The 26,730-nt window shown below is 41.7% G+C and overlaps 1 protein-coding gene across 1 annotated transcript in view; it reads left to right on the forward strand.

Moving 5' to 3' along the window:
* The first annotated feature begins 1,800 nt into the window (after positions 1-1,800).
* The window catches only part of CCDC6 (coiled-coil domain containing 6), a 51,202-nt gene continuing 26,272 nt past the window's right edge, over positions 1,801-26,730 (forward strand). Inside the window, exons 1-2 of the mRNA XM_036385496.2 lie at positions 1,801-2,112; positions 21,461-21,610. Coding sequence (XP_036241389.1) covers positions 1,801-2,112; positions 21,461-21,610 — 462 coding nt within the window. The remainder of the gene's footprint in view (positions 2,113-21,460; positions 21,611-26,730) is intronic.

Raw genomic sequence — 26,730 nt, forward strand, 5'->3', positions numbered from 1 at the left:
CTGGGCATGGAGCTGGCAGCTGCCCAGGTGGTCAGGCTTGTATGCCCCTGCAGAGCCAGGAGTTGCTGCAGGGGCATTTTAGGACAGCACTGAAAAAGGTCTCATGAGACCTCATGGACACCATCAACTGCTCTGTGCATCTATGGCAGCATCTCTTGAGGACAATGCTCTTGTGTTTGGGAGAAATCCCAGCCTAACTAAGCCCAGAGATGGCAAATCCAGCTGAGGGGCAGCAAGGGTGGTCATGACGGTTGCTCGGTGTCTTTATTACATGTTAATGTCATCACCAGGATCAGTGTGGAGGTAATGGGATGCAGGAGTGGGCCTCAGTTTCCACAGGGCTGGGAAGGGGATGCAGGACCTTTTCTAGCCTGAAAAGCCCTGAACTGATGCCTCCTGATGAGGCTGAGGAAAAGCTGTGGGTCTCTGCTGGCGCTGGATGGGGACTCCCACTTGCCCCCCTCTCCATTCTGAGCCCTGTTTGGGGCAGCATCGTGTGCCAGGGACAGACACACGGACGGAGATCAGAGGAAACAGTTTCCAAAGCTCAGAACTAGGAACAGCCCTTTTCTTGTGATTAAAAGACCAAAAATAAAACGACCTGCACTCATATTCCCAGGCAGGTGAAAAGAATAATTACTTTACAGAGATGGAATTCCTCCATATATTATAGTCATTAAAAAGAGTAAAATTTGAAATATACTATGGCACGGAACAAAAAGGTAGTGCAGTTAGAGATAATGAAATCCTTACTTGCCACTAATGGAAGAATTACTGTTGTTAAAGACCCCTTCATAAATAATTGAGAAACCAATTATACAGTCTTGGGGACTAATTTATCCAGGAGCAATGCAGTCCATGTTTTGCCATAGAATGAGTGGCACAAATTCTCCACTATAGCTCGCTGCTGCTCTGCAAAGAAATAGTAAAAAAAAAAAAAAAAAAAGAGAAAAAGAAAAAAAATTGAAAGAAACTAATGCACCTACTAAAGGAAATGTGTTATCAGTAATGAGAGATGGGTGTCGATATATCTTAATTCAAGGCAGTTTTGCTGATGTTTGGAGCGCTGCGTTAACCTGCCGGTTGGTTGGTCTGTGTGCCGTGAGGGGAGCAGGGCTGGCGGCCGGGGCTGTCCCCCCAGACCCCGGGGCTCGGCAGATGGGGGTCCCCGCTCCTTCTGCTCCGAGGGGCTGCGAGCTGCCCCGGGGAAGGGGCCTGGGCCGGGGGTGCAACCCAGGCAACGCCGTGGGCCGCTGTGGTACAAAAATTCTCAAACAAGACAAGGTTTGGGGCAGTTTGGGGGGTGTGTGGCGAACCCCCGGCTCCCCAGCACGGGTTTCGTGGTACAATGAGATGAGTCCCGCGAACGGGCTGTTCGCCGCGGAGCTCCCGGGGTACAGTAAATCCCCCCCGGGCACATCCCGACATCGGGCTCGGTGTGGGAGAGACCCTCCGGGCACATCCCGGGTACAGGATTCGGTGAGCAGGGAGCCCCCCCCCGGGGAATATCCCGGGTTCTGTGTGTCCGGGATCCCGTCTCCTGGCACATTCCGGTGTGTCCGGGATCCCGTCTCCTGGCACATCCCGGTGTGTCCCGGAGTGTCCCGGATCCCGACACATCCCGGTGTGTCCCAGCGTGTCCCGCTGTGTCCCGGCACGTCCCGCTGTGTCCCGGCTGGCGCGGTGCCGGCGCGGGCCGCCAGGCGGCGCTGTGGGCGGGCGCGCGGCCCGTCTCGGCGCCGGCGCGCGGCGGGCGCCGCCCCCTGCTCGGGCGGCGGCGGCGGCGGCGCGCGCGGGGCGATGGCGGACAGCGCCAGCGAGAGCGACACCGACGGCGGCGGCGGCAGCGGCGGCACCGCGGGGCCGCTGTCGGGGGGCGGCCCGGGCGCGGGGCCCGGCTGCGGCTCGGCGGGCGGCGGCGGCGGCTCCTCGGGGGGCGGCAAAGCGGGCGGGATCGTGATCTCGCCGTTCCGGCTGGAGGAGCTGACGAACCGCCTGGCCTCGCTGCAGCAGGAGAACAAGGTGCTGAAGATCGAGCTGGAGACCTACAAGCTCAAGTGCAAGGCGCTGCAGGAGGAGAACCGCGACCTGCGCAAGGCCAGCGTCACCATCGTGAGTGCGGGCGGCGCCGCGCCGGGCCCGGCGGGCGGGGAGCGGGGGTGTCCCCGCCGCGGGGTGTCCGCGCAGGGCGGGCCCGGCCCCGGCCGCGGCCTCCCCGCCGGCCCCCGGCTGCCTCCCGGCTCGCCGGGACGAGTCACCGCGGGTGGGCCCGGCTGTCACCGCGGCCCGGCCGCGGGGGAAGCGCACAGGTGGGGTCACCCCGCGCCCTTCGCGCCCCCTCCGGCGCCGGGAGGGCAGCGGCAGCGGAACCGGCGAGGAACCGAGGCGGTTCCCCCGGCCGGACCCGCGTGGCCGCCCGGCTCCCCGCGGGGAGGCGACCCCGCCGGCCCGCCCTGCCCGGGGTCCGAGCGGCCGCGGCTCGGGGAGGGGCCGGGCAGGGGAAGGGCGATGCTCTCCGTTCCCCTGAAGTTTCTCAAAGTAGAGATTTCCTTGGAGTTTAAGTAATCTGCGGAGATTACGGATTATCTCTTCGGCCGTCACCTCTTCAGCCACTGTGCAGAAGAGGCGAGCTGCAGGAATAGCGTCTTGCTCATGAGGAAGTGTCTGGTTTGTTTGTAATGTTTTGTTAACTGCTGTATTTCAAGTTATTTGAAAACTGATTTAAATAAGACTCTTAAAAATAGTGTGAGTAGAGCAGTACTATGTCCCGGCAAGAGCTCAGCTCCTGGTTTATGAGCACTGTGAGGATAACTTGGAGTTTAACACCATTTTATGTGATGCTCTTAGGCAGGAATCCTCAGAAAAGTGCATATCAAAATACTACAAAAATATTGTTCTGTTCTTGTCTGTGAGCTTGAGAGTTAGGAGTTTAAATTATTGGCATTTTTACTAATTCAGTGGCTAAAGGGGTTGTTCAGGTGTTGTAGTGGTCATGGCCTGCATGCAGAGTAGGTAACTTGCCAAAGACCTGTTAAAGGTAACTCTGATACTGTCCCGAACATCCTTGCCAGTGCAGGTGGAGATGTTTTAGGAGACACCAATCCCACCTGTGTGTGTGCACTCTCATCTCATGTGATTTTTCACAGGGGATACTTTGCTCTGAGCATAATGTCTGTTTTATTGATACTCAGCTTTTCCATTGTCAATCCATCTAGCCAAGAAATGGAGCTTGCCTAGGCATACCTCTCATCTGCTCCTAGTAGTAAGCATTCAGTGTCTAGCAGGATGTGGGCCGGAAGAGTGCATGAAATACAATACAGAAGTAATTTATTCAAGGATGACAAATATAGTGCTAGTCGGGGAAATGTGTGCTTTGTTAATACTTTACGAGAAGAGAATGTGCCTTAATTAGGTAGCGGCGGAGTGCCTTCTAATGTTGAAAGGGGCTAAGGCGCCTTGTCAGTCAGACATTTTCTCTCTGCCTGTTGGAAAGGCACAGCATCTTTCTGAACCCCTGATAGGTGTATTGTTTGTAAGCAACTTGGAAAAAATGCTTGTGTGCATTACAGTTCTGGCAATGTCTCTAGGGACTGATCAGCTTACATTTTCATCAGATTTTAATTTATAAAAAGGAAGTATTTTCCTTAAATCTGAAACTCTGCCTGTTTTTGACATCTTGGATAAAGAGAGGAGAGGTGTTAGACTTTAATGGCAACCTGTAGGCTGTCTGGAAAACCGACATCTTTAGCTGATGCTGTGGCTTGGTATGCTATACTGTGTGCACGACTGAGTAAACCACTTCTAATTCAGCAAGCAGTGAAAAACTGAGTGTAAAACATAACTTTTTTCAGGCCAGTGAGATCTTGTGCTGTGATTTACATAGTCCATAATGTAAACACATTTGCAGTCAGAATACTTTGTTGTGTGGCTCTAGTATGCAGGTGACTGGAGATGAGCTTCATTGGAGTGTTGAAATATGTGTCATTCACATGTCAGAGGAATAGAAAATTTTCTGATTGTCTCCACTGTGATTCTAAACCCTTTTCAGTTTGCTCCTCCACCCTCCAGCTCCTCGCAGTGTTGCTGTGCTGACAGAAGGGCGCTTTGTATGTTTCCTGTTGCGGGCATTGTAATGACACAAATCAGCTTTGATTTTTATCAAGAGTTGAGGACAAGCTGTGAAGCACAAATGGACCTGACAGGTAGCCAAAATAGCAGGTGAATGACTAAACCTCTGTGCTGTAGGTGAAGGTGACTCCTTGAACCACACAGCTTCATCTGCAAACCTTTCACTGATCCTGTTGGAGGTTTTTAGTGCAAGGCCACAGAGACTCTTTGCTTTCTGCAACTCACACCATTGTCTCTAATGATTTTGAATATTTTCCCTTTAAAGTTTGCCAGTGATGGTCTTCCTCCTACTTCTTGTGTCCATGCTGGTGTAAGTGTTAATATGGCATCTCTTTGTGCTTGCAGTATTATTGGTGTCAGCGTGGATATAGTCAGTTTAGGAATTACCTAAATTGCTTGCCACAGAGGATCTTATTAGTTGTATTTGTAGTTCACCCTTGTGTCATAGGGTTGAAAATAAAGTGTTAATTAAGCACAGGAGACCTACATTAAGTAGTTGCACTTGGAAAACTGACTGGGAAAGGTGTTGGTTTGGCAGGCTTGTGTGCTCACTAACTTCACATGTGCTCTCATCTAAAACATGTGAAAACAAATGCTGCTTTCAAGCTGAAATTGGTGAAGTCAGCTTGGACTAAGCGTACGCCCAAAAATATGTGCGAGCTGTACTGCTTCCAGTAGCTTGAAATGCAAATGAAGTTATGCTGCTGTTCATGTGCAAGACTGTGAAAGTAAGTAAATATATGTGATAACTTTATCTCACCTGCTATTATTGGTAACAAACAGTGAGAGAGGGAACAAAGCAGGGAGAAAGCTGGGGGTATTTCAAGTGCTCTCTGGCAGTGCGAGAGCATTACATCAGAAGGTGCAGTTTCAGATCAGATATTAAGAAGAAATTACTAAGATCACTCGAGCCATTTGCAGAGGGTTCATTTATATGTATATAGCAATCTCAATTGTATGATCTCATGGTGTATTTCTGCAAGGTCTTTTTTAGGAAGTGGAACGGCTCGTGCCTGGGTTGGGAAGAAACAGGCGCCTGAAGATCTGAGATGCTGTGTGTTGGGATGAGAAGCAGTGAGTTTTGGTTATAGTGTGCACTACCAGAAGTGGATTTCCTGTGTGAATTTCCTTAGTTCTTTGGTGAAAAAGGTCTGTCAAGGAGATGTCATATTTAATGGGCTAAGCCTGGCACAGCACAACTTCTCTAGTTAAATAAGACTACCTTCAAGCCTGGGTGGTGGAGTGACTGCTTTTCAAAAGAATGAATTGCTGCATGTAACAAAAGCTGAAATACTTCAGTTGGGTGTAGGTATATATTGGTCAGGAAGTTTCTTTTGAAATTGGTAGAATTTGGATTTGTAGCTCCTTTTTTTCTGCTCTTCAGTATTTAATGTAACCGAGCCATCCTATTTGAGTGAAAGCCATGTAATCTTTAGCTGATACTGGAAGCATTTTGCTTTTCTTTGTTATTGTTTTGAACTGACAGACCTCATGCGAAGGGAATGCTTCTAAGAACAAGAGGAGTTTTAGTCCCTGGCTGCTACATACTTTCTCTAGGATGTTAGATTTGGTAATTTAACTCATGTAAATTCACCTACTATAGTAAGACATTTCCTGTGGAGTTAGAAAATTAAAATATAATAAGCCTTATTCTGTTACTTAGTTTTTTAACTGAGGTGAAGACAGAGTATTTGAGAAGCATTAATTTAAAAATGTTCCCACTCCAAAATGCCTGATGTAGCACTTTTAATGCATTCTAGCATTTTACAAGAACACCTCTCTTTAATTCTTCCTGACTTTGCTTTGTAGGGACAAGAATTGTCCTAGAAATCCCAATTTGTGGATCCCCAACAGGATCACCAATTTAGATGAGCCAGTCTGATCTGAAGTGCTGATGGCATATGCTGGCTTTTGTGAGCTTGCCATGAGTTATCACTGTCTGTAGTGCCTGCTTGCAGCACTTGCTGCCAGGGAACACTGGGACACGGGACTGCTGCGGGGTGTGAGTGGCAGTATTTTACTGTGAGACCTCTGCTGCCCTTGTTTCTGTAGCTAAACCTGAGCTCTGCACCTTGGCTCCCAGCTTAACTCTTCTCATTCCGGGAGTGCTGGTAGAGGGCAGTTGCATTTCCTGGCTTTTTGGCCTCCCCTGCCATTCTGCAGAGCTGTGTGAACAGCCTCCCACCTGTTGAGAGGAACAATAGAAAAAAAAGCCTTACTCAGCTCCTATTTCCTCACCCCCTACTTAAATCTTGAACAAAGTTGTTGCTTTCAATAACAGCCATCTCCTGAAAGCAAACAGGCTTTCTGATCAGAAAAATCCTGTGTGCTAATGTGACCTGTTAGAGTTTTCCCAATGACAACCAGATTTGGACGCTGGAAATAATCAGAATTTTGCATTTTGTTCTCAATGAAGTGTGCAGAGGGATTCCTGTGTGTGCATGAGATCTGCTGTTCTGGGTCTTCATGGAAAATGTCAGCCTAGACAGATAGTTTGGGAAAGTGAATGGGTGTGCTGTTTTGTCAAAAATCTCCTGCAAAAATGTTTTTTTCTTTTCTGGAGTTTGCACCAGAATTTCAAGGCAGAACACCTGTTCCAGTACAGAATGTGTCTATTAATAGTAGAAGAAAAAAGGCAGGATAGTCTATCTGAACTGAAATAAGAACCTTTAAAAGGTGCTGATAAGGGCATGAAATCAATTAGTAGCAGAGAGAGGTAAAAAGCAAACCAAGAAAGCAAAAATATTTTTACAAAATGTATCTGTGAATCTGTTATTTACTCTTGATTTTAAAGTAGGTCTTGCTTGTGTGAAAAATACTCTCAGTTCTGTGATGTCTTTTGTAGGTGTAAGAAACCTGCTTGGGGCTTTTGTATCCTGCTGTGTCATTTATCACTCCAGTTTGTAGCTGGACTAAGCTGAAAGTAGCTCAAAAATAACTTATTTTAGAAATGCTTTGCTTACCTGCTTTTGCTAAGATTAGCAAATCCGCCCACCGAGAAAGTCCATCCGAAATTTTTCAGGCATGTTTTTTCCAAGAGCAGGCATGTAGGAAATGACTGTCTGGTATTTCAGTTTTACATTCCCTTCTGATTCTCAAGAAGCTTCTGTTGAACTTCTACAAATGTCTGTAAAAGAAGAAGGAAGTTGAATAATGCCCTTTGGTGTTATCTGCCTTGGCCCTTGGGGTAGCATGGTCAGAGCGCTGCTGCTTTTGCTGCATGGCTGGTGAGCCAGTAGTAGGGAGGTGTAATAGCATCTGCTTGCCTTTGGTAGTTACACAGCCACTGGCATATCCAATTCCCAGACAAAAACATCATCCACGTGCTGTTAACAGAGTGTCACTGGCGTGTGTTGTAGGCCTTCCTGAATGCTGTTTAATATACAAACAAAAACCACAGAAAAAGTCATTGTTTCTGAACTTAATTCAAATATTAATCAACAGGAATGCTTGTACTTTAAGGGAGTTTAGGGCTTCAGAGGTTTATGTAATCATCTGCTTTAATTTTTGTCACATGGTTTTATAAGTTTTTCCACACTGAACCTTTTAACTAACCTTGAAATGTGTCTTTGAGAAGGGCATCCAGTTTTAATTTGAAGACTCTTGAAGAATCACTGTGCTTGGAAAGGCTTTGGTGTCCTGCCTCCTGTTCTTCCCATCAATTTCATCAAGGCTGAGCTGTTGGTTCCTGCTGTGCCTTTTGGCTGGGTTAATGAGTATTCTGAATTCTCTGCTTTCTCCTCATGAAGATACAGGCTGTAACAGGCAACTTTAGTTTACACTGACAAACTAAAGTAAGCTCTCAGGCTCTGAGATGCTGGAAATCCAAAGTGTTGGATTATATACGATGCACTGGTCTAGTCTAAACATCCTTTCCTGCTTCAAATTTGCACAAATGTTTCTGATAGCTTAATTTGGAACTTTACCTATTTTGTTTTTTTCTCATCCAGTGTGGTCAGTTGTCTTTAATGAGCTTGCTGCTGTGTGCTTTGGCTGTTTTGGCAGAAATAGAGTTGCACACCTGTGCCTTGTTCAGGTCAGATTTGTACTGCTGGGTTGTCCAGTAGCACTTGGTTTAGAGCAGAGAGTTAATTAATTGTGGAGAGAATATTTTAAACAACATCCTGCTCCGTGCATGTTGGTGAAATGGAACTTCCCACTGATGAGTATTTTTGAGGTCAGCAAGCCACTTTGGAAATCCTGATGTATACTTTATTTTATTGCCATTTTAAAATAACATTTGGCATGTACTACTAAATCAAAAACTCATATGGGTGTCTTATACACACCCTACACCTTTGTGGTTATCTTTATTACAAATAGTCCTTGGCTGAAAGATGAATATTTGCTTATCTGCCACAGCTTGTTCTCTATAAAACCATGCTGAATGACCTGTTTAATGTTTCTGTCCTTTATACTGTAAATTAATTTGTTAGCAGTATTGCCATTGGGTTGATGCCAAACTCTGATAACCACCTCGTTTTGCTTGCCTTTAAATATTATACAACAACTATACTTTTTTATCAGTTACTTTATATGATGTTCCCATATTTAATAATGGTGGAATGTCTTCAGTCAGTAGGCATACTGGTATATTGCTCTGGGTTACTTTGGGGATGAAAGTGAAATAAGAACTGAAATTGTAGAGTCCATTTGGGAATTTTTAATAAGGCACAGTTCTTGGTATTTCTGTGGGCTTAGTATTCTGCATAGAAAGTAATTTTACTTCTTAATCAACTTTCTCATTGAGGTTGTATCATGAATTCTGTGTTAGAACTGGTTTGTAATCAGCTTTTATTTTAAGAATAATCTTTATTGTCAGATTTGAACATTTACTGAGATTAAGGGCCATTCTTCCTTGGTGTATCTCTAGTCACTTAAAAGCATTTTGAAGGAGAGGTTGCTTTGGTTTTTACTGCATTTTACACCTAACAGGTCTGCTTTCAATTGAAATAAAAATAGTTATATGTGCTCCTGCTGTATATCTGCCAGACATTTTTAACCTTCTTTTTAGTCACCTGCCCGATTGACTGTTTTTGCATTATTCACATCAGCTGATTTAAAAATCAGTATTGAGGTTTTTAGAACTTCTAGTGCTGTTGCTGATCCATCCCAGTATTAGAAAGCTAGTATAGACAAGATTTTAGCACAGTTTTCAAATCCTGGTAGTTCTGTATTTCATTTTGGTTGTGGTTTTGACTTGAATGGAGTTTGAGTTTTAATACTGATTTCAAAGGATGAAGGAAAATTATTTCACTTTATTAAACTCTTTCCAGGGTAGGTAGGTGGTCGTCTGTGGTTTTCTTGCACTTGTTAATTCTGTTTACTTGTTCTCATTGCTTGTTTCCTCCTGCTGCTGATACTGACTTTAATGTTGAAGCTGCTGTTTTCCAAGTTGTTGGTTTTAAGTGTTGGTATTCATGTTGGTATTTTCAGCTACAGACTCTTAGTGCCAAAGCTCCTTGTAGTAATTTAGCAAATAATACTCATCTGTGGTGAGCAAGCTTATGCATCTGCTGGAGACTTCACCAAAGGTTTTGTTCCCACTGCCCCTCATAAAGTGTGCTGGGTGGGATCCCAGGTGGGGACTGGCAGCATTGCAAGCCATTGAAATGGTGACTCTATGGCAGCTGCAAAGAAGATGATCAGGCAGCTGGGCTTGTGGGGTGCTGCAGGACAATGGAATGCCAGTGTCTCACAAACAGACCTTGAAAAGTGATTGAAATGAAGAAATGAGACAGTGCTGTCCTTCACAGGAATGAAAATTGTCAGCAGTAGACATCTGATGTATCTCAGCATAGCCTTGTAAAAACAGTGAGAGAAACAGTTGCTTTGCTGCTCTTTTTTGGGCAGGGGGGTAGGAGGAAGTTGCTGAATTTAGTAGGAGGGCATGAGGTGAATCCTTTCAGTCTTCTTCTTAAAGAAAAAAACCCATAAAATGAAGTAGGAGAGTAGGGACAAAATGTACAAATTGAATTATGCACAGGGTTTGGGGTTCAAACAGAATGAACGGAAAAGAGACAAAGACATGCTCTAGAAGAGAGGCAAAAAATACAGTATAAAGCAAGCTCCCCTGGCTGTGTAACAGGAGATATTCTTGTGATGTCCTGCTTCCAACGCAGCAGCCTGGGGATGGCCAGAAGGGAACATCTCAAGTTCCTGTTCTCCAGTCAGGTCCTTCTGTCTGACTGAAGATGTGTCTTGACCTTTAATTAGGTAGTCTGTTAGTGTCCCATTTCAATGTATGGGATGGAGAACAAAGTGAAAATGACAGGCAAGACAGTTGAGGTGAAGTATTCCACAGTAAAAATGTATCTTAAGTGGGGAACTCTGAATTACAGATGTGTGGGTTTCACATCTCTCCTGTGGGGTGCAAGGGTTACTTGATAAAAGCTGAAGCAATTTTTATAGAAATATTGAAGCAGTTTCTAATCCTGGCACTTGAGTTGTAATTATTTCAATTATTCAGTTAAAATACAGGCATTGTAGGCTAATTGGTGTCTATGGGGACGATCCTTTCAGCTCCTGAGAGTCCTCTTATCCCTTCATGCATTCCCTTGCAGCAGTTTTATTCCTGGAAAAGTAGGTATTTCCTCAGCTCAGCTGATAGTCTAACTGATGGAGAAACTCTTCAGATAAGGCTTCTCTTCCTCTCTCAATTCTGAATTTTACTTAGTTTGAAATTTCTAATATTACACACAGTCTGGTCTTAGTTTGGGGAGGGCTCAGTGAAGTGGATGAGCATCTGTTCAGCCCTGCTGTAGATGGAAACAGCCTAGCAGTGTTCCAGCTGTCTGTAAAGTTTCCTCAAATGCTTTAATTTTTTAAACTGCCTAAAATGTGATGTTTCTGCTTATTACTGTAAAGCTAAGGCCTTTTTAATTCCCTTGGTGGTGGTGGTGGTGCTAATCATACTTAAAACTCCTACCACATATATAAATAATTCCCACCATGATATGCTTTGGTCCTGAGTGAAAGCATAAATGTTTCTTAACAAGTCAGACATGATAAAACCCAGCAATGTTTAGCATGCCACAATATGAACTTATGCTTCTTTCTCTGACCTACGGTTGAATTTCTACTTTGACCAGGTGGTGGGATTTGCACTTTGTTTTGCTTCATTTTCAAATAAACAGCAAAAGCCACTATTACCAAATTTGCAAAATGTAGGGTTTCAACCACCACTTTTGCAAGAGCTTTAAAGTGTATGTGCTTCTCACATCTGTTAAAAATGAACAGTAGACATTTTGTCATGGCTCATCTTGCCAGGAATTATTAACTAGGCAAAACCTCTGTCCTCACAGGCCATGAAATCCTGGTTGGGTCAAGAAGAGGGACACTCCCAAAGTCAATTTCACAGAGTAAATTTAACCTGAAATTTAGATATGCAGAAAATCCTTTGTCTCTGAATATTGATACATGTAACTGGATTGTCTTTGCTCTGTGAGTGGAAAGGTGGCTAGGCATTTCCTAAAACTTTCTGTGTCAGACCTACTTTCTTAGTTCTGTATAGGAGGAATATTCAAGGATGATTGCATTCCCCCACATCCTGCAAATTTCTGTTTGTAGGGGCCAGAGACAGAGAATACAAAGGCCTAGGACTTATTATTTCATATTCCTCAGCATATTTTCATACACTACACATTGATAAACTTGTTTCTTGCCTCAAAAGCATGGAAAGAAATTTCTCTTTAGAGTATTGTGATAGGTACTGTAAAATATCCAAACTGTAGAGAAGGAAAAAAAACCCAAAAAACTACTCATTGACTGCTAGGAGAGGTAAGTAGAAACATTTCTTTTTCTGTAATGGAGCTGGAGCTAATGTACCTTAACAGTGAGTTGGACAGTGTTGTGTTCACTTTGTGAATATGTTGGTTTGGTTTAGGAAAAGGTATGATTATAATTAATAGCAAGTTTCATCTCCAGCTCTCGTTAATCACTGTAAAAGTGTTTCTCTGGAAAGTCAGTTTGTGTAAGAGGAAACTGGGAGAGATTTTAACCCTCTTAAGAGGTTGTTTGTGTTGAGTGGCTAAGGACACCTTGCTACTGTGGGGAAAAACATTGCCATCCCTAATGATTACCTAAGCTGTATTTGAATTTGTCATATAAAACAAACAAACAAACAAAATCCCAACAACAGTCCCATTTCCTGCCTCTCCACCACCAAATAAAAAGGGTTTAGGAGTTTTAAAGACAGTTAAGAAATTACATGGTGAGCATCTACAGTTTGAAAACCCCATAAATGGATCTTTATCCGACGGTGTTTATCCCTAGTTTTAAAAAACTTAAAGGAGAGCAAGTTGATTGATGTAGATATACCAGAGGTTATACACACTTGAAAGAAGGATCTACAAGTGCTGAAAGCCACTTTTACCTAGAAGGGAAGGATGATGAATACACAGGCTGTGGATGCTCGGACCCAATTGAAGTGAGAAAACGTGCAGTCTTCTGCCTGGGAGCAGGGACAGTCACTGCTAATACCTTGGTATGCAGGTGGCACTCCTTGGCACATGCCATGCAGCTGGAAAAACCTGGGTATAGCAGATTTACACTTCAACTCTCATTATGTACTCCAATGAAGAAAAACATGGTTTTCATATTTACATGCTTGCAACGAGTTACCTGGACCACATGAAGTGAAGTAGGATTTTTGTGGAGGTTATTTGGGGGGGTGACTGTTAAATCTCTGTTCAGTGCTTTCACTTGTGCTCTTGTGCCTTTGAGTAGAGAAACAGCTGTGGCTGCAGAGCTACTTGTAACAGGAGTTTGCTGTGGTTGCATCTTGAGCAGTTGGTATTTTAGACCAGCTCAGTACCTGTAGGCTGAATATACCTCTGAACAGAAGCTGAGCATTAAATTAGTCGACTAATAGTCTACACTTCTGCTAAATCTTTTGCTGTTCCTGCTCTGAAATTTTGGGAGTGTGCAGTTTTGAGTTTCCTAATTGGTCAGTTCAGCAAAATGAATTAGTTAATGTGTGGTTACATTGAAGATAAATGTTGATTTATCAGTGGTCAGAAAATAGACTAAGAAACATTTAAAATATGTTAATTTAAGAAGTGTTTATGCATTCGACATCTGATATCAGAATAATTTGTACTAGGGTGCTACATTCCTTGTAGGTCCTAGCACTAATGGTGCTGAGATTTAAGTTGTTGTTATTAGTTTCTAAGTAGCATATCAACTAGATTTCATTACATTTGAGTATTGTAGATGCACGTGAAATAAACTGCAGCGTTTTAAGATGTGTGGTTATTCCAACGATCACATAGGCTGTGGAAAATTATTAACACACACCACCTCCAACAAAACAGTGTATGCTACAAGATGAGAGCAAAATGATCCTTTTTCTGTCTTTCACATTGACAAGTCTGTGCATTTGAAAATTCAGACAAACTGAACATAAAACTACTATGTGTACATGTGCATCTTTGTGATGTTTTTCAGCATTTTTTATATTGAGGTTGAGCAAAGCAAAACCTGTTCCACGTGCTTCTGTTTTCCATTTGTTTTACACTATTAATTAACTAGCAAACTTTCCAGTGCAAAAAATCCAGCAGTAAAACAGCTGTGCAGTTAGAAGTCAAAGAGTAAAGCACAAATTTCTTTCTAGTAGTCATCAGTAAAGGATTAATAGAGAGAGATGTTTCAAACTTTGGTTCAGAGTTTGATATGGCAGTGTAGCTGTATTTTCCATATTGGCTGTCTTTATCAATGCAAGGTACAACCTAGCAAAGCTGGGGAAGTCCCTGGCAAAGCACCATCTTCTGGAAGAGATGTGCTGCTGAAGCTTTGTGCTGGGAATGGTGCCTTGCCTGTGCTGGGCTGATGGAGGTGTCTCACAGGGTCCCATTCTTGGTGCCTTCCTGGCTGTGATTGCATGTGCAGAAGCAGTATTGGCTTGTATGCAATGAACTTGAGGACTTAGGGGCACTGACTTCCAGAGCATGTGTAAAGTATCATGAATAGAAGCATGATATTATTATATGCTTATATACATGGTACTTACTCTGCACGTGCTCTGGAAATCAGTGCTGCTGAAAATGCAGCAAGGGTAGGAAATGTATGCTGCCTGTGCAGCCATGGGACAGAGGAAGGGCCTCATGAAATAGAGCCATTTGGAAAGGTCTGCAGGCTAGATTTAATTTTCCTGCTGGGTCATTCCTGCCTTGGCGTGAGACTTCTCTTGGCTCAGGTTACAGCTCTTGTGTGCTGGAAGCAGAGACTCCAGCCCTGATAACAGTCTGGGAGCTTGTTCTACATGATGATGTTTAAGTGAATGAAAAATAAGAGCTATAAAGCATGTGTCTAATGAATAGTCAGATTCTTAAGGTTGCCATGTTGAGTGTTCAGAATAGGAAGTGTTTAGCATGTGCCCTGATACTTTTTCCTTGATGGTGCTTTATTACCATATAATCTTTAGTTATGTTAAGATTGCATAGCAATATGTGGTCATGGTTAAAGTGCTCAGTGAAAGTTATTGATACATTTTTCTAAGCTTTATCTTGACATTTTGTCAGTCACAGAGAATGTGGCTTTTTCACATGCTGCATTTTTATTAACTACTTAATGTGCCAGTATTTTGATATAATAAAAAGTCTTGAAGGGAGTATATTATTTTTTTTCTGTTTTGAAGAAAGCTGTTTAAATTATTTTTCAATTATGTAAGTAAATTCAGGAATTGATTGTATTAATTATGAAATTCATATAGCTTGTTACACTTAGTTTGTAATTAGCCAAATGCATTCAATTTATAAATATTTATGCTTGTCAAATGAGCTTGTTTTCATAACTTGCTTATTTCATTTTTACCACTTGTGTCTTTCAGTTGTGCAAGGGTTTCAGGTCAACATCAAAATGCAGAGAAGGAAGTGTGTGCAATGGGATTGCATACCATCAAACAATTTACTTCATTGCTGATGCTGAGATTATTCAGCATGAAAGAATACCAGTGACTTCTGTGTTTAGGAAGCTGGTCACTTCTGAGAGCCGTTCTCAAGTGCTCCTCCCAAACCACAAGTTGTGTGCTCCCGAGTTTTTGGGAGAAGATCCCACCAGGCTGCACGAGCTGAAAACATTTGACTGTGGTTAAAACTGACTTGGGAGAAGAAGGCATTTCTTATGTTGTTTGAGTCAGCTCATTTCTCTCGTCAGTGTGCATCTGCTGTGGGTTTGTGTGGCCATGTGTTGGATCACTTGCTGGGCACCGAGGGAAGGCATCGCTGTGCCTGGAGCTGGCAGCAGCAGTGCTGTGACAGAGGCGTTTGACATGGCTGGCCAAAACCTGATTGACCTTTTACAGGGGAGAGGGGTGGGGGATGAAGGGGACTGAGAATTTCCTACTATAAATGGAGGTTAAAAGGAACTGTATTTTAATACTTTAAACAGTAGCTTATCTTAGAGTTATTCCTTTATTATTACAGTAATAAATTGTATTATTATTATTATTATAATAAAAAACAGATATATTTTTGTCTCCTCTTGCAGCAGAACTCATCTACTAAATAGCTGTAATATAATAGGACTTGTGCTTTCAAGCAATTCTGCTTCAGTGGCTTTAATGTTGCACAATAGGTAATGTTTAGAGTAGTTGAAGTTCTCAGGATGAGTTTCAATAAGGAATTTCTTTCTTCCTTAGTGTATTTGGAAAATAACTTTTGGTAAGCCTGGAAGTTTGTGATTTTTCTGGTGGAGGGTGGTGTCTGTTTATTTGATTGTTTATTTTTAGAAGCCAACCAACCAAAAAAATGCTTTCCTCCTACACTACCAGGTCTGTGTTTAAAAAAAAATAAATAAATCAGCCAAGCAGCTTGGGGTCCTGAAGGAGCCATTCAAAGGTATTAGTGCTTGTTTGGGGTTTCTGGGAAGTACTGTATGCCCAAAGATAAAAATGCATGGCTCTTTCTATTGCTCTCTTACTCCCGAAAACTCATCTTAAAGAAGGGAGAAGAAAAAGAAAAAGGTACTTTTATGTCAGAACAGAGGAAATTACCCTGCGGGTTTGTCACAGATTAGACAGGAAATCTCACTACAAATTGACCCCAGAACTTGAATTCCAGCTCACCACTTCAACCACAAGAGCATTCACTCTTTTCTCTCAGACAGGCCACCCAGCTGAAAGAAATACCTTTCCTTGGGTGAGGGGAAAGCTGTGCCCATGTCCTTACTGGGGCTTGGGTGGGAATTCCTTGTCCTTCAGCCCTTCCAGGCAGGAATGTGCTGCTGAGCACTCACTGCAGTTTGGCACTAGTGGGAGTTCTCCGAGTTGCTGTTGACTTCTGTTCTTGTGGTGGTTCATGTTTCTCACTGTCTGTAAGGCACATTGCATGCACTGTGGTCATTTCAGATGCAGCTGGAATGTTTGTAGGAAAAAAAAAAGCTGCATTGTAAAAGTTTCTCCTGTAAGGGAGCAGTATCAGCTCACTGGAGTGTTTATTGCATTTGTAGTTTTCTGTGTCATTTGAACCTGGTGCCAGAGAGTATGGCCGGAGCAGTCACTAGTACTGAGAGAGGAGGAGTGTGTACTTCAAGAGATTTAGGAAGCTTAGGTTTTATTTTATGCAAGAACTGCATATTCAAAAATCATGTCATTGTAGCTTCTTGCACTTGTCACCCTGTTTAGCTCATCCTATTAAGCAGAACTTTTGGGAGGGCTGCTTTCTGCAGTGACAGCTTTAGTTCGGTGTAACATGTGCAGTAACTGAGATCATCTCTTCCCAAACCTGTCCCAACCCTCCAGTCTATATTCAGTAGCAAAGATTGAGTTTCTTGTGGCAGATTAAACTGCTCTTCAGCTCCATCTACAGGGTTACAAGCTGCACCAGGAAAAGTTGGATGAAAGGTAAAGAGGTCATGGTGGCTCTTGACATAAAGATGAAAGACCTTCAGGGGTGGATTAGATCAAAACAATGCTTGGTAGGCTGTTTCCAGTAAGATCCCCTGAAATCCTGTGTCATCTTCACCCTGGATGCTGCTGGAGAAAGCCTGCAGGCTGGGCATGCCTGGCATCTGCCTTGTGTGGGTGCCTGGGGCAGTTTGTGAAATGTTTACTGCTGAAATTGTCTGAAATGACACCTGACACTAAAATGCAAGAACATGTTCATGTCAGGTCACTGATAATGTGCTGATACTGATTACAGAGCAGGTATTAATTGCATCGCTGAACTTGCTTGCTGTGCAGTATCAGGAAGGCTTGTGAGGCTTTTAGAAGAGCTAGTGGTGGGGTGGAAGGGATTTTTAAAAGGTTTTTCTGTTGGAGTTTATTTTTTATGTGACTGTGTGTAAGCTCATCAGAAGTACTGAATTTTGCTGCTTCATGTAATACAGTGCCACTAGAGCAGTGTGGTCAGTGTATGGGGCAGTGATACAGAAAAAGAGCATCCCACTAGAAACAGAAGCTGCTGCTGGTGCTAGAACCAAGAGAGCAGAGGGAAATTCAGCAGTGTGAACCTGGTCTGCTAAAGGTGTATTTGCAAGAGGAACTGAGAGAAGGAAAGTATATTTTAATGGCAAACCTTTCACCTTATAGAAGTATATGCAGCATGTGAAAAAAGAACTTTGGTGCAGCTCACTTCCTAATATGATACTTGGTTACTACGTGAAGTTTAGGAAAATATGTTTCCTTAGTTCTTATTTTAAAATTACTTGAAATTTAAGCTCACAAGGACAGATTTTTATGACACTTCATGCATCAGCTCTACTAGTGATCAGGATTTCACAAGCATCTGCAATAAAAATAGTAAGATTTTTCTTCCTCAAAAGTATAAGAGGTTTTTTGTGGTTTATATGCATGTGGTGCTTTTTATCTCCCTCTTCATTCTTGATTTCCTGCAAAGTAACAGGATAGCCCTTGCATTTATAGTCTTGACCACAATAATTAGGTTTTCCTTAGTGGATGCATCCATGGAATGCTCCAAGTTAGCAGTGCATGGAGTTCTGAGACATGGAAGACAGGTGGATATGTCTGTTGTTATGCAGAAAATCTGTGCTGAAAGTAGATTGCTTGTTTCAGGTTTCCAGAGATTGACTGATCAGGTGTTATCATTTTGTATCACTCAGTGCCTTAGCAATTTATTTTGTAATATGGTACACAGAACAGAGTAAATGGCTGTTAGTATTATTGCATGTCCCGTGTGATATGGATAATAGACGAAAACCAAGAACTCTAGACCCTTGTGGAAGATCTAGCATTTCTGATTTCTGTATTTTGTTTCTCTCTTTTTTTTTTTTTTTTTTTTTTTTTTTTTTTTTTTTTTTTTTTTTTTTTGCTGATGATATCAGGCCTTTCTCAAATACAGATACTTAATAAAAAGACAGGTTATCCCTTTGGAAAAACAGTATATTCACATCCAGAAAAATCAGTTTGATTATTGGCTAAATGAGTAACAAATTTCAAGACTTTAGGCAATATTAGGGCAAACATGAATTATCCTATTACTTGAGATAAGTTAGCTATCACCAATTAATGAGTAACAAGATAAAGGGCAAGTTTCAGTATGAAATTTAGAAGAAATGTGGTAATGAATTATGAGGTTTGTACCTAGTCTAAATAACTGTCTGATGTTTTTCAGTTAAAATGTCGGTGTTGAAAGTGCTGACCCATGGGAAATTAAATGGACATTCAGTGTATTCAGTGTGCTGTGTGAATATGTGGGGCTCACAGTTTGTGTGCAGATGTGTAGGGTTGCTGCTGTTCAGTTGAGAAATGCATTCTTTGTGTAAGGGGGGCAGATTTAATCCTGCCCATCCTTCCCAGAGCCTCCTGCAGGCTGTGGGCACAGGGTTGTTGCAGGGCAGTTGTTGAGCAGGTACAAACCAGGGCTGCTCCCCTGCTCTGTGTGCCAGCACCACGCTGCTGTGTGCCACGCCAGCTGGGGAGGCAGATGCAGGAGAGGACAGAGGAGGAAGGGAAAGGCTTGGTTCCTGGGTGTCTCCTCAGCCTGTGCTGGCCTGCTGCCTGGCCTTATGAGCTCCAGAGGGGCATTGGCCAGGCCAGGGAGCTTGGCAGCTTGTGCTCCTGTTGGCCTGAGCACCAGCGTTAATGTGACACCAGGATCTGGCAGGGAGTCTTGTGCAGACTTGGTGCTGTAATAATGTGATTTTAGAGCTTTTGACTGCTGCAAAGCATGAACAGAACAAATCTGTGCAAGTTACACACAATAGAAATCAAAGCAGAAACACCCTCATTCTTTTGTTTTTCAGAACCAAGTGCTTTCTAATTTAATTTTAGGTAAGCTTGGTCTGTGTTACTGTCTTCTGTTGTCTGAAGCATTGAAAAACAGACACAAGTAAAAATCCTATGTAGTGAAGGCAGTGGAGGAGTTGATTTTGGAACAGTATGCATGAATTTTAATGATTTGAGGACAATGAGCCCTTGCAATTTGACTTGTTTACTCTGTTCTGGAATGTCTCTGAAGACATAAGATGGTTAGTAGCTCTAAGTAAAGCCACATTTAGAAGCTGATAGATGATGTTATCAGTTAGATTCCAGATAGATGATGTTAGATCAGTTAGATTCCAGGAGTTTTAATTGGTTGAGATGTGAGCTGACAATGTAACATTTCTTCAGACCTCTTGGACAAATCTCTATTTTCTTGATGTGACAGATAACAATACCACTGCTGAACATGCTGGAGTAGCTGTTCTCTGCTGTGGAGATGCAGTACATTAGAGAGGAGGTGTTGTGCAGGACCTAGGCTGCTAAGCCAGCAAACTCTGCCTGACCTGGCTTTTTCTTTTCTTTCTTTGTTTTGTTTTTGTTTTTTTTTCTGGTTGGGATTGTACCAGCTCTGGTGGTGACAGGGAGAAAGGAGTTAGATCGTAGGAAAGGGCCGTGTAAAGAAAGTAGGGATGGGAGAAGACACAAGAAGGCAGCGACAAAGATGTGAAGAGAAGGACTTGATGGAATGAGGACTCAACTGAGAAGTTTCCAAACCACTGCTTTAGATTTTATGATATTGGTGATACCATGAGGAAAATTTGTAATTGTCCTATTGTTTCACCAGATTGAAAGACAGTTATGTTCTTTAATTAACTTTTCTCCTAGATGTTGAAGGTGTCTAATTAATTGGCTCTTGGACCACTAGGGAATATATCATTCCAGTTAAAAGATCACTGACATAATGAAATCTTTCAAGCATTTTCCAGTGTACAATAAGTATAAAGAGATTGTTATTTTGGCACATTTTGGCCAGAGGATTATGGAAGATAAGCTTTCAGCAATGTGTCTCTTTCTGTTTTTAAATTTTCCTCTCTCTAAGTTTACTGAAATAAAGCTTGCAGAATGTTTGCATAAGCTATAAGCTGGTGTAATTTTATTAGAATCAGGGCCAATCACATATGTGCAGTTCAAGTAATGGTTTTTATTGCAGGGAATAAAATCACTCCTAACACTAACTTGCCTCATTGGTTAAATGCAGTATTTCTGTCATTTGGTTGTTCTAGGCTTTGAACTGTGGCATTAAGAGTTGACTCTACCAATTTGTAGCTGTGATCATTCATTTGCCCTTGTGAAATACCCTTCATGGCCTTTCAGAGCAGGCTTTCAAAAGATCATTTTTATGTTCCATTTATCAACTTTATGCTTAAAAACCATACACACATCTGAACTGTAGGGAATGCAAGAGAGCAGTGTCCCAGGCTGGCTTTCTGTGGAGCAGTGCAGAGTGCAGTAAGCTGAAATGGAAATTGTCACTTCTGGTAATTCTGCATGGAGAAGATTTCCAGAGTAGCTTGGGGTAAAGCTAGCCCATGGCATTTTTGTGAGTTGCTGTTGTATGTAGTGGAGTAGCAGCTGTGAGGAGTACCACAGCTGTTTTCCTGGTGGAGGGGAAGGAATTCCTGTGAGAGGAGCTGTGCTGCCTCTGGCTCTGCGTATCGGGGTGAAAGAAGAGGAGCATTATTTGACTCCTGGAAAGCAGAGCTCAGTCTAAGGGATCTGAGAAGGGGGCACAGTGGTGCATGCAGCAGTCTGAGCTGTGCTTCAGCTTGTAATGGAGAACATTTAGACAGGGGCTCCTTTTCAGGCATAGAGTAGGTAAAAATAGTTGTCTGAATCTGTAATGCTTTTACAAAGTTTGTAAGGCTGAGGAGTTTGTGCATTTGGCTGGGAGGAGGCCACTTTAAAGCACCAGTGCAGTTTCTCAAGTCAAAAGGTTGAAAACAAAAAATGAAAAAAGGTCCTATAACATTATAAAAGGGGTTGGTAACAGCACTTAGGTCCAGCCTACAGGCCTCCAGGATGATAAGCATTTAAAGGGGAATGAAATAATTGCAGCTGTTTTGAAAGGAAACTTGCTCCCTTTTTTCTCAAAACTATGTTTTTATTTCACAGCAAGCAAGGGCAGAGCAAGAAGAAGAATTCATCAGTAATACTCTATTTAAGAAGATTCAAGCTCTGCAGAAAGAAAAAGAAACACTTGCAGTAAACTATGAAAAGGAAGAGGAATTTCTCACTAATGAGCTCTCAAGAAAACTGATGCAGGTAATTGGTGCCTTTACTGATGTTTCTCCCAGGAGCCTCAGGACTGACTGATGACTGAACTTTTGTGTTTGTGTGACTGCACTCTGAGGGAAGTGGTCAGGTTGGAAAGCTGACACTTGATAAAAGCAAAGTACAAGGAGTGTAGTGAGTGACCTTTCTTTTTAATGTGTTGCTTTGAAGTTTGCATCTGTGAACTCAGCTTTGAGAACCTGAAAGTTTGTATAATGATGCAAAAAATGGGTATAGCTTGCAGTAAGTCTCACCTGCCTTCCAGACAAGAGTTACTGATTAATTTAAAATGTTAGTGAAACACACTTTCTTTTCTGGAGTATTTGGTGCTTAACACAAGTCCTGAAATATTAAACTTTATATTCAAGAATGTGCAGCGATGCGCAAAGGAAACTTTTTATGCAAATTTGTCCATACTTGTAACAAAACCCTGGCTTCTACTGAATTAAAACACATCAGTTTGATGGTAAAAGTAAAAAGTTGAAGATGCTGGGAAAATTTGTGGCAGAGAAACCTCTTTCCACTAACCAAGTTACTAATTTTTAGAAAGTGGTTCAGTATTTGTTGGAAGTGTTCTACATGGTTGCTCTGTTCTCACAGTCTTGCCTAAATACCTGCTGTTGGCTCCTGTAGGAGACTGGGTACTGAGTTAGGGGAGTGTTTAACGTGATCTGCCTGAGCTTTTTTTCATGCCATCACTTCTAAGCTTTGTCATGAAAAACCAGGCACTTCAAAAGGAGCTAATTTGTATGTTGTAAGCATTGCTGTGTTCTGCAGCTGGAGACTGAAGGCATGTTAGGAAATACAGTGTTTGGAAACACCACCAGAGCTAATCCCATCTGGTGCTTTTGTCACTGAAAACTGGGCCTTCTCTCACTTTGTCTCTTTGGTGCCTGTTATCACACAGGAAGCTCAGTAGCAGCATAAAATATCCCTTACTTGGTATTACTGTTTCCCCTTGCTGTTCTTGAGGAGTGACAAGGATGTTTCTGAGTGAGAGGCATGTTTGGTTTCTAAGCCATACATTTTCATTAAAAACAGAGAAGCAGATGGCAGTAAAATAGGGGTATCAACTGTTCTTTTCTAATTGAAGTAAGATGTGGATATCACTACAGAAAAACCTTTCCACTGAAGTCTCTTGCAGTAAAGGGAGAAATGGTACATTGAACAATGTTGTTTAATTGAAAGGGAGATGTAGACATCTGTTACAGAACCAGGTTATGTGGGACTGTACTATACATTATAAAGAGGAAACCAAAACTTACTTTAAATGTAAAAGCATGGATTACACCTGATTTGTTTGAAGGGTTTTGAAGTCATATCATGACCTTGGACACAAATTTGTGCCACAAAGTTCTACAGCAAGTAAATTGTTGCATCAAGTAATTGCTTCAAATATGCTTACCCTTTTCCCTAGAATGAGATTGTTTTAACATTTTTTAAACTATCTTTAGTAGCATTCTTAAATTGCTAAAATTATGCAAAATAGGTTCATACATTGCAAAGAGAAATATAAACTTCTTGTCAACCTAAAGAAGTACAGGTTTTTTGGTTTGTTTTGTTTTGTTTGTTTGTTTGTTTTGGGTTTTTTTTGTTGTTTGTTTTTTGGGTTTTTTTTGCTATGGGCATTCAGAAACTATCCTTTGACTTTTGCCCTAAGTTAAAGAAAAAGGAAACATTCTATTGTTCTCAAAATGGCCAAGAGGTGCTTGGCTTGTTGTTATGTATGAAACAAGGCAAGGGCATTGTGCTGTTTGTCTGCTGGAAACCCTTAACAGGTGAAACTTCATTCTCATTGGTGAAAGAAAGATGCAGAGAAGCATCTGAAACAGAATGCAGACATAAAGCTGGAGTTATTCTCACCTTTCAGACAGCATCTGGAGAAAATCCTCATTTGTGGATTCAACATCATCCCATAGATACTGCCCAGCTTTCAGCAGGCAAGCTGCAGGCTTGTGCTGAAAGAAGAAGCTGTATAGCCATACCTACAAGAGTATGGAGGTAAAATTCTGATCCACACCTGCAGCCTTGGATTTCATTCCATGTGGCCTTGCTGTAAGCCTTTGTGATAAACATGGTTATGTCAGGCAGAAGATTTTAAAATAATTCAGAAATGCAGCTGTATTCCAAATTGTTCGTCCTGAAGCTGTGTGATTTCTCTCAGCACCATTAGGTAGCAATTTTTGAGAGTAAATTGTGAGTTTGTCCTCTCTGAATAATAACCCAGGTAACTTGAAAAAGAGAACAGCTGTCAGCATCCTGGTGGTGTTGGTGGTTTGCCTGTGAGGGGTGAGTGGCATGGAATTTCTTGCTTCACCTGAAAACTTCAGTGCACAGAGGAGAAAAGGGTTATATCAATGCTCCTCCACAAGGCCAGAGCTGAAGCTTTTGTGGCTTGTGCATAGGCACCAGTGGTGTTTCTGTTTATGGCATATGCTGAAGTGTTATTTACCCTTCCCTTTCACTGGTCAGCAGATTCTGTTTTCCTTACTTCTGCATGACTTTTTATACCTTTACAGTGGCTCAAAAATTACAGTACAGGTGGAGCACTTGTTTTAAAGCAAACAGTTTAGTATTAAAACTGTTTTTCTGTTTGTGTGTATGCTGAATGCAGATCTTATTTCATGGCTTGATTATGTCTTTGATGTGATAAAATTGCTGTGAAATACAAAACCTGGATATTAATCTATTCTCTTAAACATCAGTAATGTGGTTAGCAGCTTATAAATGATACAGAAGAAATTGTTCCTTCCACTAAAGAGCTTACCTGTAGAATTAGGGAACATTTCAATATTACCATATGTTTCCATGAAAGTAATTTTTCAACTCTTAGAGATCATGGACTTAGTAAATTGACAATAGACTATTGATGATTTGCAAGCAACTTTTTTAAGCAGCAAAGAACTGAAAATAGTACTTGATGTTCTTTGTTTTCTGAAAGATTATCTGTTGTCTGAAGGTTTTGATTCTTCAATGTTGAATCCTGGAAATTATACCCACATAGAACAACAGGTTAAAAATTGGAGAAGAGAAACTCCTGATATTAAAACAAACTTATTTTTTGGAAAAGAGGGCATTATTGGGACACATCACATGGTCAGTTTAAAATTTATTACAATATCTTTTCTGTAATTGGATAGTTTTCCTGTTATACAGATGTAGGGCTACAGTCTTGGCTAATGTTTTTTTAGACCAGGAAGGTAAGATAATTATAATTTCCTTTTTTTTAATTTCCTGAAATTTGTGAGTGCCAGTACTTACCATTACTCACTAGAGTGTAGCAATTCTATCTTTATTAGGAGAATAATGAACTCATAAGTGCCCACTTCCATTTTTGGCATCTTTGCTCTGCAGGGAATTCTAGCTAAATTAGATGCAGACTTTGAGTAATGACTGACCCAGGAATACAGTAGTCTCCAGTTGGTTACTCCACTGTTCTTTGGGATTAACTCATAATCTCTGGGTTTGCCAGGCAGTGTTGCTCTGACCTGGAACTAGACTTACAGCATTCATGCTGGCAGACATTGTACATCAAATGGCTTCCTGCCTTTGGGATGAGTAAGGGAGAACAGTGCATAGAAATCTGTTGTTTTGTCTAAAACTTTGCATTTTGGAGCTGAGGAGAGGTACTTCTGCTAAACTGCATATGATTTGCACTCTCCCAAGTGAGAGCATTTACAGCTCTGTGCCTGTTTCAAAATTACTGCTGTATTACTCTGTTGAAAGGCACCTAGCAGAGGGACTTTTTTCACAGTGCCTGTGTGTTTGTTGCTTTGTCAGACCTTTGTTTGTCACAGTTTCAGGGGTTTATGCCTCTCATTCAGCCTGGCCTCTGGAATGAGCTCCCAGAGCATTAAAACATTTTGAATGTGGGAGCTGCCTGCCAGCGCTGCAGTGCTCCTCCTGACAGCCAGCAAGAATCCCCCAGTTCAGCACCATGTGCATTACTGTTATAAATCACAGGCTGCCATCAGGCTTGCAATACCAGAAATTAATTTTGAAACCTTTTACTATATGCAAGATTGAAACAGACATGGTGGCACGTGAAGGAAGGTGTTTCCACTGGAGTAATACTGTCTTTCTGGTGCCATGCCATTGCTTAAAAATATCTCCTTAGAAATGGAACTTTCACTGCCTCTACAAGCCAAATGAATGAATGTACAATCTTATTAGATAGATTTCCTTTGTTTTGAATAATTATTAATTGTCTAGGTTGAGTGTTGCAGGAATGAAGGAGCACATGCATCTCAACAGAGATCTTACAGTAAACAGATTTTTATCACATGCATCCCTGATAATGTTCTTATAAGGCTTATACACATTTACTATATTTTCCCATGTACTTCATGTAGTTATATTTTTGTTTACCTGATGAAGTCTCTAAAAATGCATGGAGAATGTTTTTTATAGCATCCTCAATTCTTAGTCGTTATAGAATGGTAGCAGTATATTGCAGAATATCATGAGAAGTGTTTTGATGCAGAGGCTCTGTTCTTGCAGCGGTGGACATGGACCTGTTGAGTTACTGTTTTGAAATTTAAAGTAGTAAATCTTGAAAATTTACCATTTGTGAAACAAGGCTGCTCCACGAAGAGCAACAACATTATTGTAAACAACATTTTTAAAATGTAAACAACATTATTTTTAATGTTGTTTAATCTTACAAAGTCAGTTGCTTTAAATTGGGCACTAGTCCTTTTCAAAAATCAAATTCAGATTTTTTTTCAACACCCTTATATTTTTGGAAGTGCAAATTGGTCCAAGTAGCTGTCCTTGAAAGAAAGATATTAAAACACACCAGGATGATAGCATGTGTAATCAGGCAAGGTAAGTAATTGGATGTCTGTACAGAAATGTTTCTTATGTAAGTCTGATTCTTGACAATTCTTTAAAAAATTGTGAGCCTGTAAACATAAGCTCTTACTCTTCCTGCTCTCAAAATACCATGCATCAGCTCAAGGATGCTAATGGGATTGTGCTGAATAAACAGAGCCAGCTCATCTATCAATTATTTGATGAACATCTGGACATAAAGAGTAGGCAAACTGCTGATACAAAATTGTTAACAAATAGGACTCTGAGGATGCAGTGAAGGAAGAAGTGGACAACTT

This window comes from Molothrus ater, chromosome 8 (assembly GCF_012460135.2).
Source record: "Molothrus ater isolate BHLD 08-10-18 breed brown headed cowbird chromosome 8, BPBGC_Mater_1.1, whole genome shotgun sequence".
Classification (NCBI taxonomy): Eukaryota; Metazoa; Chordata; class Aves; order Passeriformes; family Icteridae; genus Molothrus; species Molothrus ater.